At 31.5% G+C, this 20321-nt stretch overlaps 1 protein-coding gene across 1 annotated transcript in view; it reads left to right on the top strand.

Moving 5' to 3' along the window:
* Positions 1 to 17535, top strand: part of LOC111380586 (indole-3-acetic acid-induced protein ARG7-like) — a 43686-nt gene extending 26151 nt beyond the window's left edge. Inside the window, exon 2 of the mRNA XM_023004189.1 lies at positions 17308 to 17535. Within this exon, the coding sequence (XP_022859957.1) occupies positions 17308 to 17535 (228 nt within the window). The remainder of the gene's footprint in view (positions 1 to 17307) is intronic.
* Positions 17536 to 20321: the final 2786 nt, after the last annotated feature.

Below are 20321 nucleotides of genomic sequence, written 5' to 3'. Positions count from 1 at the left end.
AACGAAATGTTAGTCTAAAAATTCATCTAAGACTGCAGTAATTAGAATATGTATCTCTAGTTGTTTTACTATATTATTGGATTATAAAATGTAGGCAAAATCTAAAACTCATCTCTCGATTCGTAATAGATTTTTTCACGAAGTCATTGAATAATTGTCCAAAAAATTCAAAGTATTAAATACACAATTAAAATAAACACATATGCATTTAAAGAATTTGAATTTTGAATAAAAGAAATAAATGGTCTCAAAAGATTACATTGTTTGCCTTAATAGAAAACTTAGCTCCTCATAATGATGGAAGAAAAACTGAAGATTTTTATTGAGTACATTACTGAATTTTGAATTGAGATATGGAAAAGAGGTTGTATTTTGTGCCTCTCAATATGTGGAATCCTTCTTCAATTGCCTCATTTCTTGTATTTATAGTTGTCCTCACATTGTTTGTTGTTGTAGAGTTTTTATGGGCTTTAAGAGGGTAAAAATATGCCATAATCCACATTGGGTGGCTACACGGCGCCGCAACATCATGAAGACAGTGTGGTGGCGTTGAGACGCCATGTCTGGGGAAAATTTCAACACTACACATCTTTCAGTATTTTTATCATAACTTTTTCTCCCAATATCCTATTGAGAAAATTCAAATTGAGTTGTAAAGATAACTCAGAGAGATGCAATGTTATTAGAATTAGCTATTTTCCAATTCGAATGTTTACTAGACCAAAAATGGGTCCTAATCTCCAGCTAAAAACGTGAAATATTTTTGTGCGGTTGAAAATTGATTTGTAAAATTATTTTGGTCATATTTTGATCCTTTTAACTTCTAATTGCATCCAATTGACCCCTAGCATTCTCGAGTCTTCATTGTGAGGTTCGACAAAACTTTTAAGTATTTACACTTTAGTTCCCAAACTTTGGATCTTGGCCCCCCTCCTTTTTGTCAATTTTCAGCTCTTTCTTTTATTTTCATTTCAATTCTTCGAGTTTAACATAATAAATGAAATATATAATAAATTAGGCTATAATTGTTCGAAAGAATTGTTAAATATTTATAAGTTTATGTCCAAATAAGGGTATAAAATACACTTATCAGGAAATATCCACTGCCCCTTGATAGGGGTCAATCAATTCATTAATTAATTGATCAAAAATACAATAGTATTCTTTTTTTTTTATTCACAAAATTAAAAAAGACAAAAGAACTAAGAACAACTTTCTTTGCATCTTCTTTTCTTTAACTTGTTGATGAAGGGGAATCAAACTTATCGATCTGGACTTTATCACCACTTTTCTATTTGACCACAATCACCACTTAGATTAGGAATCAACATTCTTAACCCATGCCAAGCAGTTTGATCATTGAATGGGATTGAACATTAGGCACAAATTGTTTTGTATTCTCCAAATATTTGAAGACGTTAGCTATGAAAATAATTGATGAAGCATTGTTCCGTATGAATTCACTGGAAAGTGACACAACTACTTGCTGCTTGTCATCAGACGAAACTAGATTTTCAAAGCTTCCGTTCTTGTTTTATTGCTTTACCTGTAGATAAAGCGATTATCAAAGATAGTAATTAGTTACTACCTAAACAGAAGTCATTAACTAGTCATTAACTATGTAAGAAGATTAATATATCAAATAATATACTTAAAGATATTCTTGATTTATAATAGACTAAATCAAGGGACAATATTCATTTAATTTATTGTTAAATTTACCCTAATTAACTAATTTGAAAATGTTTAGGATGGAAAGTAACATATTTTATCTCAACTTTTCGGAAAGTTGCTGCCAGGTTTCTTGTCTTTAGAAGAGGATTCTTCTGCACCTATCTCCCTTGCTTTAGTCACTATTGTTGAAACATTGGAAGAATAATTTTCTTTTGACTAGACCTAGCTGAACCTTTTACTAAAATATTAGGTTGTCTTTGTTCTTTTCGGTTAATCAAACAGTCGACCCCTCCTGATTATTGCTCAGGGAGGGCACATCTCTCTTGGCCACTACCGGGTCTAGCTAGCTCTAACCTCGCATCTCTAGCGGGATGCCCCCTATAATAGATCCACTACTGTACTCTCTGTTCTATCTTTCTTCAATAAACCAGAGTTCCGGAAAAATTGGAGTTTGTTTAGGATGGAAAGTAACAAATTTTATACAAGAGAAAATAAGTTAACAAGAAATCGTATCCTGTTAAATATGGAAAACTCTAGAAAACTCAGCCTACAAAAATCGTTGGAGATACTCACCATTCGGTTTATTCAGTACTAACTATTGGTTGAACATGTAACCTTTTTTCAACAAGATTTTGACAGTTCCTTTTACAATTAAAAATCAAAAGGAATATCAAGTAAGTCAATAAATAAAATTTTGTAAGACATTTTTAACGATGAATGTCTTATAATCCTTACCATAATGCTTAATTCACTTCTCCAACTCATTTACTTAATAGGTTTCTCGACAATAAAATTAACCTTGCCGATTATTCAAACAAGATTTTGTTGACATAAATTTGTATGTTACTAGACATGATTAAGTTACTTTCCTCTTTAGTACTGTATGCCTATTGCTTTATGACTAGTTTTTTGTCTTTCAATTTTCAATTTATATGAACCTTATCATATATGGCTCAATTTCAAGGTGGCTAGCTTCTTTGAGATGCACAGAAAATGTTGGTGTAAATGTGTGTGAATTGCAAATTATATTTTGAATACTTTAACTAAACTAAAACAAAAGAAACCTCACTTGGAATTACAAATTGAATGCAGAAAATGGTGAAAATAACAATTAAATTGTAAATTGATACTGTCTTTAAGACAAATTTGCCCTGTCAAGGTGCTTATGGAGTCTTGTAATTATCTCCCAAGATATGGTGGTTTCTCCTTGCAGCAGAAGTACTTCAAGCTTGAAGGAATCAACGACCTCGAATTGAAACAAACTTTCTACTTGAATGAATTTTGATACAAGAAAAAACTATAATTTTGGAGAGTTTTGATGCAATGTAATTAAAGCATACGAATTGGAATGAATTCATTTAGATCGCCAAAGGAGTCCAACTTATAGGGATTGAGGAGTTGTGACCGAAGAGACAAGCCCAAAGTTTAGCATACTTTCAAAGAGACACAACCCCTCAGATCGCTTGCTGACCACCTGATCCACCCCTCAACGTCCTTTTTAGAGAATTACCTGCTCGTTGCGTCCAAGGTGACCGTTGAACGGTCAAGTTATATTGCTAATTTTCTATTTTTTCAATCTAACTTTGAACATTAATTTTCCATGCATCCGAAATTGATTTTGTGAATCCAAATGTACCACGAGCATATGCGTGAATTGACAATCAAAATCTTTCTGAATATTTGACCAAAATTAATACAAAATCAACATTTTACAAACCTAATTCCAACAATCCCTCATGAAAATTACCAGAAATGTAAATGACAATGCAAAACACTAGTAGAGAGTACAAACAAAAAGATATTGCATCACAAAAGGTAGATATGGTTTTGAACCTATTTTAGTAAAATGCGTCAGATTTACTTGATTAATTAGTGAATATAATGTCTTGAACTATTCAGCCGTTGTTTGTAAACCAAGACAACAGTACTCACACAATATCTTTCCTAACAATTTTTGTTCCATGGATGTGTTCATTTGGGTCCTAAACCACTCTTGGGTTTCATAAGGGTCTTAGAGAATTTTAGCTTCAAAAATCTCGTAGATGTGACTCCACTTCACACTTACAAAGGCGACTTACTACTAAGAGCATTTTGCCATACTCCATTTGACTTGTTCAAATTATATGAATCATTAAAAATATAAGTTAACCTTAAACATTCTACAAAATGCACTTTTATTATTATAGGAATGGCTTACGTGTTTTATGAAAATCTTTATAACTTAGTTATTTCATTGAACTAAGATCTTGAGATCTCCGGTCAATAAGATTGGGCTACCATTAGAAAGATTTTTATGTAGTAAGCTTTAAGCCCATTCTTTTTGTAGGCAATATACTTGATCGCAAGTTAACCTTAAACATTCTACAAAATGCACTTTTATTATTATAGGAATGGCTTACGTGTTTTATGAAAATCTTTATAACTTAGTTATTTCATTGAACTAAGATCTTGAGATCTCCGGTCAATAAGATTGGGCTACCATTAGAAAGATTTTTATGTAGTAAGCTTTAAGCCCATTCTTTTTGTAGGCAATATACTTGATCGCTAGGTAAATATGTCATATGTGTATTCATGTTATTTTCCTTAGATTTCACATAATCAATAGAAATAATTCCATTTAAAATCAATTGTTTAATGGTACTGTGTCTACGATGTATATGTCTAAACTTATCATTATACATACTATTTTGTGCTTTTTCACTAATCGATTGACCAGCACAATGTATACCAATTGAATGTACCAGCTTTGATCAACATGGACGTCCTTCAAGAAGTCACGAATCCATTATGCTTCGCTCTTTGTCTAAAGCTATAAACTTTGGTTTCATTGTTGATCGAGTTATAAAAAGTTTGTTTTGAGGACTTCCAAGTTACTACAGCACCATTAATAAAAAATAATCACTAGTAGATTTGGAATCCATTATATCGGATATCAAATTCGCATCACACTATCTTTCTATATAGTTGGATTTCTTGTGAAATGTCATACAATGTTTAACGTAAATCTTAGACATCTAAGAACCCTATTCAATGTCTTCCAATGGTCATTGCTTGAATTACTTATGAATCTACTAAGTTTACTTATAGCATATGTTATATCTGATTGAGTGCAGTTTGTAATATACATTGAACTAACTGTAACTTGTGAATGTTTTAGTTGAGATGTCGGATCATCCTTATTTTTTTACCATGTGTAAACTTAAATCAATTGGGGTTTTTACTAGACTTTCATCATAGGCATTAGATCTTATAAGTATGGACTCTATATAATGAGATTGGGAAAGAAATTTCATAAGATGTTCTAGAAATTTTAGTTCCTAATATAACATCTACCGCAACGATATTCTTCATGTCAAAATGTTTTTTCAATATTTTCTTTGTATACATGATGATACCATGACTAATGTTCATAATTAACATGTGATCAACATATAGACATAAAATTACATAAGCTTGAGGTGTTCGTTTTATGTATACACATTTGTCACACTAATTAATTTTGAAATCATTTGACAATAATATTTTATCAAACTTTTGGAGTTATTGTTTTAGAGCTTGTTTTAACGCATACAGGGACTTAAAGATTGGCCTTTAAATTTTCTTTTGATCTGTCTATCGCATTCTTCTATCCTTATTCAAATAATAAGTTCTTCCAAGTTCATCCCTTTTTGTTTGTGCTTGAGATTATTTTTGAAAGCTCTCCCTAAAGAAGGGAGTTTTTCGATGATAGCGGCAACTAGAAATGACTTACTGAACTTTTTATTCTCGACATGGATACCATGTAAAAGAACTTGCAGTTCTTGGACTTGACCGATGACGATTTTGGAGTCTATCATCTTGTAGTTGAGGAACTTTTTGGTGATAAATTTCTTCGTGTCAGCATCTTTCGCTTTGTACTTTCTCTTTAAAGATTTCCAAAGTTCCTTTGTAGACTTCATAGAACTATACGCTCCATATAGTGTTTGTCCAAACTAATTAAGATGTAGTTTTTGCATAAGAAGTTCGAATGCTTCCTGCATCCGTTGCAATAATCGACTCTCAATCATTCTCTTCTTGTATGGTAGGAGAATTTTCAATTAAAAACCTTGCCAAGTTTAAAGTGGTAAGATATAACAACATCTTTTCTTGTCATCTCTTGAAATCCACCTCATTGAATTTTTTTGATTTTGCTCCATGTGGTACAGGAATAGTTTGAAGTGGTATAGCCATCGGAGAAACCGCACTTGCTGTATCATTTGTGATTTGACTGGAATTAGTCCCAATGATTAATCATTTTTGTTACGAAAACAGAAGTTTATCACAATCAAAGTTGAAGAATAAAATAGCAATTTATTTCCTATTCCAAGAGATGAAGAGATTCAAAATTTAACAAGCAAAACAAAAATAAATTGTCTTAAAATTGTTGGTGTAAATGTGTGTGAATTGAAAATTATATTTTGAATAGTTTAACCAAAGTAAAACAAAAGAAACCTTACTTGGAATTACAAACGGAATGCAAAAAATGATGAAAAAAACAATTGAATTGTAATTCAAGGCTAATGTTTAACACGATATCTTTAAGACGAATTTGTCTCGCCAAGGTTCTTATGCAGTCTGGCAATCGTCTTTCAAGATACAATGATTTCTCCTAGCAGTAGAAGCATTTCAAACTTCAAGAAATCAACAAACTCAAATTAAAAGAACTCTCAACTTGAACGAATTTGATGCAAAAAAAACTTTAATTTTGGAATGTTTTGATGCAATGTACTCAAATCATATAAATTGGAATGAATTTAGACCACCAAGGAAGTCCAATTTACAGAGGTTAAGGGATTGTGGCTAGAGAGTCATGCCCCAAAATTTAGCATATTTTACGAAGAGACATAGTCCTTTAGACTGCTCTTCGGCCGCTGATCGACCACTCAAGTGTCTTTTTAGTGACTTGGTTGCTCACTGAGCGTGAGATGGCCACTCTAGCGGTCAAGTTGTATGGCCAGATTTTTTATTTTTATTTATTTTTTTTATTATTATTTTTTTAAACCCAACTTTGGACATCAATTTCTCATTCATCCAGAATTGATTTTGTGAATCCAAATATACCACAATCATTTACTCGAAGAGTAGAATAAATTAATCTATTCATACGCATGAATTGACTATCGAAACTTATTTGAATACTTGGCCGAAGTTGATACAAAATCAATGTTTTATAAACTTTATTCCAACAAAAGTGACGCGAATTTAAATTAAACTCTGGGACTATTGAAGGTATCCGGCCCTCCCCACCATTAATATTGGTATAGGAGGCCAACATGCACTTGTAAACTTGTTAGAATCATTGACATTGAATGCTTCTCATCAAATGAAGAGGAATGGAGGGGATGCAGGTTCAACTTGTATTTTCTGCCTAAGAGTAGTAGACTAAGTACCACAATATATCCTTTACGGTATATATGGTCAAATCTCTCTAGTACTCTATCTGTGTTTCTCTCTCTAAATTATTTTGAATATGTCTACATATCTAATCTTACACATGAGATGGGCAGCACGCACTTCCAGTTGGCACCAGGAGAGGAAAATATATGTCACTACTACTTCGAGATGGTTGGTTGAATTAGAAAGTTACTTTGTTAAATTTCCAACTTAACCTAATTGTCTTGGTCGTCTGAGTTTTTTATGACACTACGTACTACGCCATGGGGAGACAAGAAAATTAAAGCAAACTGGCCAATTCAAAATCGAGATTCAACACATAGTTGCAAACATTTCATTAAAAAAAAAAATGTAGTATGTATTGATGGATGACTCTTTCAATCATTTAAAAGTCCCACTTACCATTTTCTTAGAGTCTGATTGTAAAAAAAAATTATTCATTATGATTGATTGAGTTCAAATGACACTAAAACCCTGTTTGGAGCACGTTATAATGGGAATTTTTTTTTCAAATCTCATTATTTTACAGTGAAAGAATCAATAAAAAATAGAAAATGTAGTTGTCTTGTCATACTTCAATCTCCCATCATTGAAACGTTGAAAGTGCACTGGACAAAATTTCCCTCAACTACACTATACAATTGATGCAATGCTCCACAAGAACATGTCGAGGGCAATTTGAGAAATTTAAGTGAAACATTCATTGAGAAGTCAAGACAAATGTTAGACTGCAGCAAGATATATACAGGCATAGAGACCACAAATTCTGAAAATGAGAAGAAAAATGGGAAAACAATGGGGGACTAAACGGACGTTAAGTTATAGTATTCATTGTATGCATAGAGTCAACGGGCGGTGTTTGCAAATCAAATATTGATTGAATTTGGTATATATGAGTTCACTAGTTAGTTTATCATAGACAATCTTATAGGTTTGAATCATAGCATGACACGCTGAACCGTTTAACAAACACTATTATTTTTTTATTGCTTTACTAGCTAGACAATATTTTACACCTGTCGATGCGCCTTTACCCAGGAGGGAGCCAATTTGGTCATAGGGTTTGACTAAATAGTTTCGAATTAAATCTATATTATAGAACGATTTGTAATAAATCAAATCGAGTATAATGCTAGTAGAACGCAATAAATTTTCAAACCCTACTAATTTAAGCAAAGTTGGCAACAGCTGTCCTTTAATGGATGAATGTAACCACTAAAATGTTCTTACAAATAACATATACTTCAATCAAAGTACATTTTCAAACATCTACGGTGTTGTTTACTTCTTCTGACATGAAGTCGAATCATAATTATACCACGTTTCTTAGCATGTTTGTCCTGTTGTTCCTGGTTGAGGTTCAACTAAGTGGAAAGTATGGCAAGTTTTGCAGATTTACTGACACCATGTGCAAGCATAATAAGCCCTCAACCCCACAAAATCCACTTAGTCAACCACTGAAAATATGCATGCCTACATTCTTACTTGTGCGTGAGGACTCCATTTGTCCACTTTACTTCTTCGAGCATGTTTGGGCCCGATTTTTTCACCAAAAAAATTGATTTTTTGATCGTTATTTCACTATTTCAGCCGTCATATTTGACTTTTTCTCTCACATGTGGACCCCACTTTTCTCCTAACGATCCAAAAATCAATTCTCAAAATCACTCCCAAACAAACTCTTAATATATATTTCATCAATAAAGCCACAACTACATAAAAAATTTAACAGAATTTATATCGACACTAACATGACAAAATGCAAGTGAACTTTTTTTTTTTTTTTTTTTATCTTCCAATGATATTGCCCCATGTGTTGTATGTAAAGTTTTTCTGTCAAAAAAATCTGTACTTGAAGCATGATTCATATTTTATAGCTATTGTGATCAAAATTTGTTAAACCAATTTCGACTTTAATTGACTTTAATATAGCCTATGTTTGGTGGAGATTAAAATCATTTTTTAGCATATCTCGATAGAAGTTAGTAAAATATATTATTGAAAAGTTGTAAATTCACAAAATATGTGTTTAAAATTAATTGTTTCGACTTGTGCTTAAATTAAAATTTAGATTTTAATTTTCACCAAATAGGGGCTTAATTTTTAAAACCTAGTTATGAGGACATCGAAGACTTGCAAAGGGATGAGGATTTTTCCACTTCAAGAATATTTTTCAGAGTTGTAACATATTATTTACACAAACTTCTCTAAAGCACCAAAATAATCTACTTTCTGAAAATGAGTAGCTTTTCAAAACTACTTGTTTATTACATATACGTGCATTATAAAGATGTGCCAAGCAAATTTATGATGAAATTTTGAAATACTTATTTAATTCATTTAAATTGCTCTACAAGCCAAAACCATGGTATCTCTGCGCTTGGTAAGAATCACGTTGATCTGAAAACTGTAGTGAATGTTTGACCCTTCCAAAGAGGCCAATTCAATCACAAAAATCTAGTAGTGAAAGAAAAATGAAGGATGCTACAATGCCAGATTTATTATTATTATTTTTTATTTATTTATGTTTTAATTTTTTCCGAACCGTCACATGCTTTACACAATGGAATAGGTCATCTCGTGTGGGATTCACCACTCATGTGAGTGACCTATGAACACCCTGTGAAAACTCCCTTTGTACGTATGGATTTATCAAAGAAAAATTTCAGCAATTCCATTTACCGGGTCCCCTTTTGGCACACGTTTTAAGGCACTTATATGAGTCAAAAAATTAAACAAATTGTGTCCAAATGAAGGTGTTGACACGTACTTTTAAATGAGCAAACATGCAAAAGTTAACTATGAATATACTATTCAGAATGATATTTCCAAGGGGGATGCACGTTCATGAAAAAAGGTCCTTAAACTTTCAATTTCTAACTTTTTGATCCTCAATCCTAACTTCCAAATTTTCTTCAATTAAGTCCTTAAATAAATCATAATTTTTCAATTTGGTTACTCACTAATTTATTTAAATCCTGGATTGGGAAACTTCGCATTCCCACATCCGTTCTTTGTTTGCTTTACTTCTCTATAATAATTATTATAGTAAAGGAACATGTTTCTTTTGAAGCCGCTTCATTTCTCTCATCAAAATTCCGATGTTTTTCTTCAAAATTAAAGCGGCTTGAATCTCGGTAAAAACTTTCTTAACACATGATATGGATCCAAAATATACTTTCGAAGTGTAGAAATGTGAAACACTTTATACACGTTACTAAATGAAATCGATAATTCCAATAGGTACACTAGCGGGCCAATCCTTTCCTTGATCTCAAACCAACTAATATATTGAGATGTTAACTTTCCTTTCTTATTGAACTTATACATCTTCTTGATCAGTGAAATTAACTTTACTAAATACTTTATCTTCAGTTTCAAATTTCAAAGTTGATGTCTCTTATTTGCATAACTCCTCAAAAAGGTTTTTTTGACAGGATTTGTTTTCAGGGTTGATTTGGCACCCCCTATTGGTGGGGCGCGTGACTGGGTTGAAAATGGATACCATGTCTTGCACCATTTTGGTCCTAACAAATAATGTTCACCTACGTCATTCCAGTTATATTGGCAATTGACAATTCCTTCTGTACAAAATAACAAAATTCCAAGGCAGTCAACATTCTGACTTGTACTTTGAGTGTATGGATGAGTGGATGACCAATTCTCGATATGCAGACCCTAGTAGGTAAAAATTAACAAGATTCTGAGGCCCACAAAAATTTATACAGATTAGACATTTGCACAGCACTTGCAACTCGCTACACTGCCTAAAACTTGCTGCCAAAATATTTTTCAGAAGGGAAGTGCTACAGTGCCTGGGCAGAACTCCCACAGACTCTTCACAAGACAAGGGGTTGGGGAATTTGTTTAATGAGGTGGGACCCATCTCATGTAAGAGGGCCTATGACAACCCTATAAAATGAAGCCTGTATACTCAACTTTATTGTTTTCAGAAGGGTTTTGTCATTCGTATAGGAGTTTTTCACTGTACAATACCACGGAAAGTGCCTTCCACTTGTGCATGTAGTATTTCTTTCCAGAAAGAAATCAACTACTTTAATGTGTTGATGATACATTATATTTTATTGCAACAAAATAAAATAATATTGAACAAACGAATAAGAATGCATTTAATTACTGCTAATAATATAAGTTGAATGCTTACGTTTAAAAGTGTAGCCACAACTTTTATTTTAATCATAAATAACTTGTTCACGATCAATATATAAGGGTTGTCACCTTGTACTAGAAAATTGTAGTGCTGATTGATTTACTATTCGAATCTACAATTTGTTCTTATCACATAAATAGTTAAAGGTGACAATAATATACTTGGAGTGTATTAAATGTACCACATAGTTTAATTTATAGGCTACAAGAATCAAATTTCATTGTTTGTCGAGTGTTTCATCTGAATTTCTTAACGTTTTCATATCTTTCATGAGTTTAATAATATTTTGATTAACTAATTGGCGAGATCAATTAATTGATCAATATTTCGCTGATTTGGAAACTTGAGAATGAGCAGAGTAAAAAAACACAAATTCATGTTGAAAGTCGTCGCTTTGAAAATGCGGATGAGTGACTATTTAATTATTTTCTGTTGAACTATTAAAATTTGATCTCAGCATTTAACAATGACTAATCTTTGACATTTGTGATTGGTTCATAGTGCCATTAAAGAAAATGATATTTAAGTTGGTGAAAATAATTAGAGGGACAAAATGATCATTGTGCTCGTGCCTAATTATTGAATATCAAAATTTGATCTCAGCATTTAACAATGACTAATCTTTGACATTTGCGATTGGTTCATAGTGCCGTTAAAGAACATGATACTTAAGTTGGTGAAAATAATTAGAGAGGCAAAATGATCATTGTGCTAGTGCCTAATTATTGATATCAAATTTTACATATTTCGAGAGTGCAATCTTTTGTCTTTAATGAAAAAAATAAAGAATATTATTAGATTAGGTATTCCACAATTGACTAGACATGATCTAAATATTGAAGTTTGGATAACATATATCTGATTAGATTCTTATTGTAATTGTTATGTAAGTGGTAAGCTTAATTGTATTCTAATTGATTTTCTTCAACTGCACTTATAATTAAATAATTTGTGAACTAATTGGACTTAGAGCTTAAATTGAAACTCCTATTTGAATTTCAATTGGGACTCATATTTGGACTTTATTTTGTGTTTTGTTGTTCGTGGATTGAAACTTCTTTATATCTACAATTAGAGATTGGATGGAACCAAAATCTATAATACATTAATTGTTTCATGCTGTCCAAATTTCAAGAGAAAGAGAAAATTGTTTTCTTTTTCTTCATCCATTCATTCAAATTAGTTTTTTGATTAAATTTTAAAAAAAAATTTGTCCTCATACTTGTGTACTATTGACTTTGAAGAATATCATAAAAGACGAATAGTTGAAACATCAAATTCTTGAAATTAAAAGATAAAAGTTGGTGATCTATAAAGTTGGAAGTTAATGATTCAAATCCAATCAAAATTGGAGTATCGAATTTTGATAAATTACAATTCTTTATTTTTTGTTTATAATATAAATGTGAACATTTACTAACGAGCTTAACTTTTTGAATATTTTTTATTTTTTGGTTTTTCAGGTAATTCAAAATTATTTTTGCAGGTATGATGACGGATTCCAATTGGATTGCTAATGTTGGACCAATGGTATTTTTTTAGACTGAAAACTTAGATTAAAATTAGTGAAAATTGCACTCACACCAGTTAAAAAACTTTTCATTTCAAAAATGAGGTTCAAATAATTTTCTTTACAAAATTAGGTGCACCCCATCCAACTTCACCTACCCTATCCCACCTCTCCTACTCATTAAAAATTTAAAAATTATACCTGTACATAATTATTGCACATAATGTTGTCCATAATGTGATATGACAATTATCCGATTGTTGATGTATAATTGTGAATTTGAATTAAATGTTGAATTCAGTGCTATGTGTAATTATGGACACCATTATATAGATAATTATGTACATGTAGCACTTCCCTTAAAAATTATGTGACTCTTATCTCAAGTTCCATTCTTTCTCTACTTTTTTATCTATTCGGCTACGGTTGTCAACATGCCCGTAAAATATGACCCTCATAACTTAATTAGTTATTTAGATGTCAACAAAAAGCCATCATCTGTTATTTCTCTAAGGTGATCCTTGGGGAGAAATCTATAAATACTCCATCATTTGAAGAAGATGACATGCAATTCAAATATCCCCTCTCATATAGCTATTTTTCTTCTTGCTCTTGTTTGAGTATCAAAACTTGTAAGTTTAGAAGTGAAAGTCATAACTAGGTGAATAAGATTTATTGATCTGGTTTATATTATCAACACAAATCAACGTAAATGGGTTTAAACCCTTAAATATGTACTAAGTCTAAAATACCAATTATGATTATATAACACATTCGACCTTCAAGGCATGGTAAGCCAACTAGATTTCTTAAAAGAAATAAAATTAATATTGCACACAATAAAATTCTAACACGTTAATATCCATCATTTTTCATAGCAATTACATTAACATAAATTTCAGGATTTAAATTTCTTTATTTTCACGTACAACTACGAAGTACAGAACATGCCTCGATTTATAACAAATGATCTCTAGATCTGTATCTTGATTCTCCGTCCAACTATTTAATTGCATGTCTTCAATCTCCAATCACATATTTTAGTTCTATGGAAATTGTTCTTTTTTCTCTTGGCTTTCGCATAATAGCACGAATAATTTAAGGGCTATGCTACTGTGACAGGGTCACGTAGGCCTTGCGCTCTAGGGGCACATGTATAGACCAGGTGCTCCTGTCGCTCCAAGGGCGCACGTATAGACCCCCTACCTACATGGCCTTGTTCTTTTAAAATAATTCGTAGTTTAACAAATATACACGCTCTTTTATAGATAGAGAGAGAGAGAGTTAACCATCAAAATAGTTTTTTAATGAAACTTAACTTCTTCAATAATTAGCAATTAAATAATTTATCATATTTATTAAATTCTACAAGTTATTATGTGGTCACATAAAATATAACACATCAAACGAAGGGGAATGAAGGTGGGGTGGGTGAGTGGTTGGGGGCTAGATGGACTAGACTAAGTGCCAGAATATCTATACATACATAAGCTAGCTAGCTCTCTCTCTCTCTCTCTAAATTGTTTAGTATATATCTTATGATCTTTACGTGCATGAGATGGGCAGCACGAAGTGGCACTTTCAATTGGCAATATTGCATAAGTAGAGCAGTAGAAGAAGAAGATATATGCCACTGATCAAGTTTCAGTCTTTACATAATTACTTCTTCATTTATGATACTGATGCTTTTGAGTTTTGTGGGAGTCAACATCCATTTCAGTGCCTTCTATCTAACGTGATTTCCACACAAGTTCAATCAGGTTGTGCTTAAAAGTAATATGAAATTACTTATTCTTGTAGTTAGCCATATATATAGTTCCTTCATACAAAATGACTGAAACGAGTGATTCAATACGTCAATTGAATGCCACAACATGATGGGTAATTAGTCATTATATATATAAAAATATCATAAAATTTAGAGTAATACTATTCGTAGTCGCTCACTGCGGCAGTCGTTCTACGTGGCATATACATGGTATGTAGTTATTTGATGCACGAGTTAATAAAAAACTATCACATTAATGAATGAAATAATCAACTGTTATGTGTGTGCTACGTAGAACAACTGTCGCAGTAAACGACTGCGAATAACATTATTCTTAAATTTACTGCTGAATTTTATTAAATAAGTGGAAGGATTGTCCACTTCACGATGACTAATTATGTATTTATGATACTTTTATTTGAAAATAAGATCTAATATGAAACACACAATTAATTATTTGATTTTGATTGTAACTATATCTACTAAAATAAGCAATCAAATTCTTGAAATTTAATTAAATCATAAAACACATTAGGATCGCGAATCCACCACCCTTATTTACTGCTTTAATCTTCAATTACTTGTTTATAATCAATTTTTATCTTAGTGAAAATCAATTATCCAAATTCTAGATGCATAATTATATAGTGATTCATAAATATCATTGTGTAACTATTTAATTTTAATTCTCTTATACGCAAAATAAATTAGATTAAGTCCCTATTTGATAGGGATTAAAATTCAAATTTAATTTAAATCAAAATCAACAATTAATTTTGATCACATATTTCATAGGGCTTACAGCTTTTCATCAGGGACAGATCTAGGGGTTAAAAACACTCTATTTTTAACCCTGTCCCCAAGCCGGGACAGGGAGCAAGGCCCTATATATAGTTTCTTCATACAAAATGACTGAAACGAGTGATGGATAATTAGTCATTATATATATAAAAATATCATAAAATTTAGAGTAATACTATTCGTAGTCGCTCACTACGGCAGTCGTTCTACGTGGTATACACATGACAAGTAGTTATTTGATGTACGAGTTAATAAAAAACTATCACATTAATACATAAAATAATCACATGTCATGTGTATGCTACGTAGAACGACTGTTGCAGTAAGCGACTGCGAATACCATTATTCTTAAATTTACTGTCTGAATTTTATTAAATAAGGGGAAGGATTGTCCACTTCACGATGACTAATTATGTATTTATGATACTTTTAATTGAAACTAAGATCTAATATGAAACACAATTAATTATTTGATTTTGATTGTAACTATATCTACTAAAATAAGCAATCAAATTCTTGAAGTTAATTAAATCATATTAGGATCGCAAATCCACCACCCTTATTTACTACTTTAATCTTCAATTACTTGTTTATAATCAATTTTTATCTTAGTGAAAATCAATTATCCAAATTCTAGATTCATAATTATATAGTGATTCATAAATATCATTGTGTAACTATTTAATTTTAATTCTCTTATACGCAAAATAAATTAAATTAAGTCCCTATTTGATAGGGATTAAAATTAAAATTTAATTTAAATCAAAATCAACAATTAATTTTGATCACCGTACATTCGTCCCTACTTTACATCCTTACATTTCATCAATTTCTATCAAAATTTTTTAAAAAATTAATTTTAATCTCTCCAAAGTGGTAAGTTTGGCAAGTTTTGCATAATTACTGACTCCATTCGAGCATTATTCGAGCATAATAAGGCCTCAACACCACAAAATCCACTCTGTCAACCTCTAAACTTGTACATGCACGAGTTCATATATTTTTGCATGAGAATGAGGACTCTATTTGTCCACGTTGTGCCCCAATCCTTCATAACCATTGGGTCAATATCCCGCAATATTTCTATATATTTAAATCAAATATACAAACCCAGAGAATTCGTAGCAAGAAATATAATTTGATCGAAAAATATAGGATTAGGAGGGTATCTATTATGATAGAGTCATGTTTGGATTTTGGACTATATATTCGATAATAAATTAATAGTGATACTTGAATTGGACTCATCCCCAATTTTTCAACTAATCGTGTAACTATAATGTCGAGATGTAATATTAATAAGTGCTTGTTTTGTAAAATTTTTATTTACTAAAAAGTTGATCGTGTTAAGGAATATTATCCCACGTCGAATAAAGACGATAACATAGACCAACTTATAAGGTCTTGTACTACTCCTCTTAATAAGGTTGACATTTTAAGATGGAACCCCAAATTTTAACATAGTATCAGAGCACATTAAGTTCTAAAGAGTGATACGATCTGATTAAAACTAAAAAAATGAGCACACGAATTTCAAGATTGGTTTGCTCAAACGAGCTACCATCTTGCGAGGACATGTTAAGGGATATTATTCCACGTCAAATAAAGACAATAACATAGACCAACTTATAATGTCTTGGGCTATACCTTTTAACAAGGTTGACCTTCACACACTCGTTTGATCCATAATTTTTATTTATTTGTTCACTATTTATTTAATGGGATCCACTGATTTTATCAACTTTTATCATCATCGGTCATCACATAACCTAAAGATTGAAAGTCTAATATCTCGATATATATATATTTTTTTGTGAACTTTATCCACAAAGAAAAAACCCTTGTATAAGCATAAAGGCACACTTTCCAAGTTCTATATATAGAGATGTCCATCTCTTTCTCTTGAAACACCCTTCCCATTCCCATTCCCATCCTTAAGTCTCTTGCTCAACTTACACGTGATTAATGCAGAACAAAGTAGAAACTGAAAACCCAAAAATAGCACCAAAAGGCCACTTTGTGGTGTATGTGGGAAAAGAGATGACAAGATTTGTTATTCCTACATTGTATTTGAAGAATCCTTTGTTTCAACAACTGCTTGATAAGGCTGCAGAAGAGTTCGGTTTCGACAATAGAAGTAGAATTACTCTTCCTTGTGATGAAGATACATTCCGCAGCCTCATGGACCGAATTTTATGAAAGCATATGTAGCTTGTGCTCTATATCATTTGGTTCGTTTATCTTGATCGTGATATATTGTTCTTTTGGGCCTCTCGGGGACACGTTACGTATTAGTAATTCATGAAAATTCCACTTCTCATTGAACTTGGATGTGTACTTAATAAGCGTATGGTACCAACGTTCATCCTGAGCCAGGTTTGAATTCCCATGAAAGAAGTTAAGTTGGGACGTCGTGTATGTGTATTGTTGAATAGAGCACCCACTTTCTTTTTTAATTTTTTTTTTGGGGGGTTTTCCCCCCCCCCCCCCCCCCCCTTTTCATTTTGTATTAATTGTAAGTGTTTTGACCATGTCTAAAACTAATGTCTTAGTGACCATTCTCGAGTTAATGAAGTGTGATGGATGGATTCACTACAGAAAATAGAAAAAAATTTATAAAATTAAAAAAAATAATTAAAATAATTAACAATTCTAATAGGAGGGATCTAATTTTAAAATTTTGGAGCTTTGAGGCAAAATAATAATAATTATCATTATTTTAATAATTTTCAATATTGAAGTAACCATTTATATGAATTTACATGAGTAATCAATACTTTTAATAGTCTAAAAAGGAATGAACAAAAGTGAAACAAGAATATTTAAACAAGAATCTAAACAATATAATATTATTTCCATAAGCATAAAAAAATGATAGGATCGAAGTCAATTATTCTAGGCTTTTGATTATTTCACCTTTACAAACTTTTGATATCCAATTTCTTAAAATTATTATAAGTTTTGAGAAGAGAAAAAAATATATTATGTAATTTCAAACCTACGCAGCTAATCAAGAGTGCATACTATTGATTTTACCCAATTTTTAACAAAAGTAAATTGTAGAAAATAACCGAAAATCGAACACAGAGAATTTTTCACTCACTTACGGGTCCAAATGTTCACGTGTTTTTAACGATACTTAACTGTTGAACATCTACAAAGTAGATTACGCTCCAACTACTAGAATCAAGCAAAAAGCATAATAGTACAAATGTTTGAAGAAATCATTTTTCAAGTTTTCTCTTGCTTCACTGATATACAAATTTACCACAATAAACCAATCACTCTATCTTCTTATGTAGACTCAGTAAACATAAATCCAGTCAAAATTTATAACAGAAAGAGCTTGAATCTGAGAACAGTTTAGCGAGAAAACCCTAGATGAAGAACAAAATAAAACTTATTCGACACACGAACTATGTGAGAGAATAGGGTTAGGCCAAACGAAACCATCGAGCCAATGTCCCCAAAATGCCACATGTAAAGTCAAATTTCCATTTCAACACTACAAGAAACAATGGCTTTACCACCAGATTTTTCAGACCAAATAGAAATAGTCAATGAAAATCATTTTTGCCAACCAATAAAAAATTAGCCAACGAAAACAATATTTTACTAACCACAAAATACTATTAGCAGGCTTAGACTATACATATTTGTCGACTCCAATGAAATGGGTCGGTGGATATCTTATTTTTGGCACATATATTTGTTGGGGACTTGGCGCCTTAACATTTACCGACCAAGATAATATAGTAGTTGGGCTAGATTAGACACATTTGCTGACCAAATGAAAAAGTCGGTGAAGGTCTTATTTTTGGACAATTTTTTTTTTTTTTTTTGTGGGAATTTGGCGCCTTAATATTTACCGTGGCACATATATTTGTTGGGGACTTGGCGCCTTAACATTTACCGTCCAAGATAATATAGTTGTTGGGTTAGATTAGACACATTTGCCGACCAAATGAAAAAGTCGATGAAGGTCTTATTTTTGGCCAATTTTTTTGTGGGAATTTGAAGCCTTAATATTTACTGACAAAGAAATTATTAGTCGACTTTGATGAGATAAAATTCTCCAAAACATTTACAGACCAGAATAAATATTAGTCAGCCGAGTTATAGCATAATTGCCGACCAAATGACATTAAGTTACCAAAGAAATTAAAAAATAAAAGATTATTTTAAAATTCATAAACATTCCAAAAACATAAAAACCATTTGTATAACAATAAAAACAGCAAAGAGTGGAAAATAGAAAAAAAAAAAAAAATTAATGTCAATTGTGAAAAAGTATAGAATGTATTGAACACCGTAAATTTACGGTTAAGAATAAAATTTTAAATTGTACAAAATAATGTTAATTTTTTATCTTCTAAAATTTTGAAAACAAAAATTGTTCAATTAGCAAAATATTGAACGATTTTGGTTTAGTCTAATCTAATTATTTATACGTCAAACATAAATTATAAAATAGAAAAGTGGGGCAAAACTATTGTGTAAATTAATATTAGTGAAGTGAATTGCGCTAAAAATGTCGATTGTTATTAATGCATATTGGTACTTCAAAAAATTTACACCTTTAAATTTTCGAGTATTTATAGAGATAGATAAGACAATCCTCGTGCGAATATGATTGAGTCACTTGATGCATTATCTATTTTAGAGTCACTGAAGGTATTAGAGTCTTATAGGAGTTGGATGATAGAGTCCTACTAACGGTGTTATTATTGAAGTTGGATAAGCTTGATATTGTGGAAGTAAAATCCTACCATGTCAAGGAACTCGATTGGAGTTCAAGCTAGGACAGCACCTCAAAGCAATCAAATCCGAGCTTTAAGCATGATACTTGTTTTCTAGATGGTACTAAAAAGGAGGTAATAGAGATGGAATTTTAGCGGATGACAAATTTCTTTGCTATTATCGATGAAATTACAACAAATTAGGGGAGAAAGTTGTGTGATAGCTATTGATTAGCCTCCAGCAGT

Source organism: Olea europaea, unplaced genomic scaffold (assembly GCF_002742605.1).
Source record: "Olea europaea var. sylvestris unplaced genomic scaffold, O_europaea_v1 scaffold2173, whole genome shotgun sequence".
Lineage (NCBI taxonomy): Eukaryota > Viridiplantae > Streptophyta > Magnoliopsida > Lamiales > Oleaceae > Olea > Olea europaea.
This window is presented reverse-complemented; position numbering and strand designations above follow the sequence as displayed.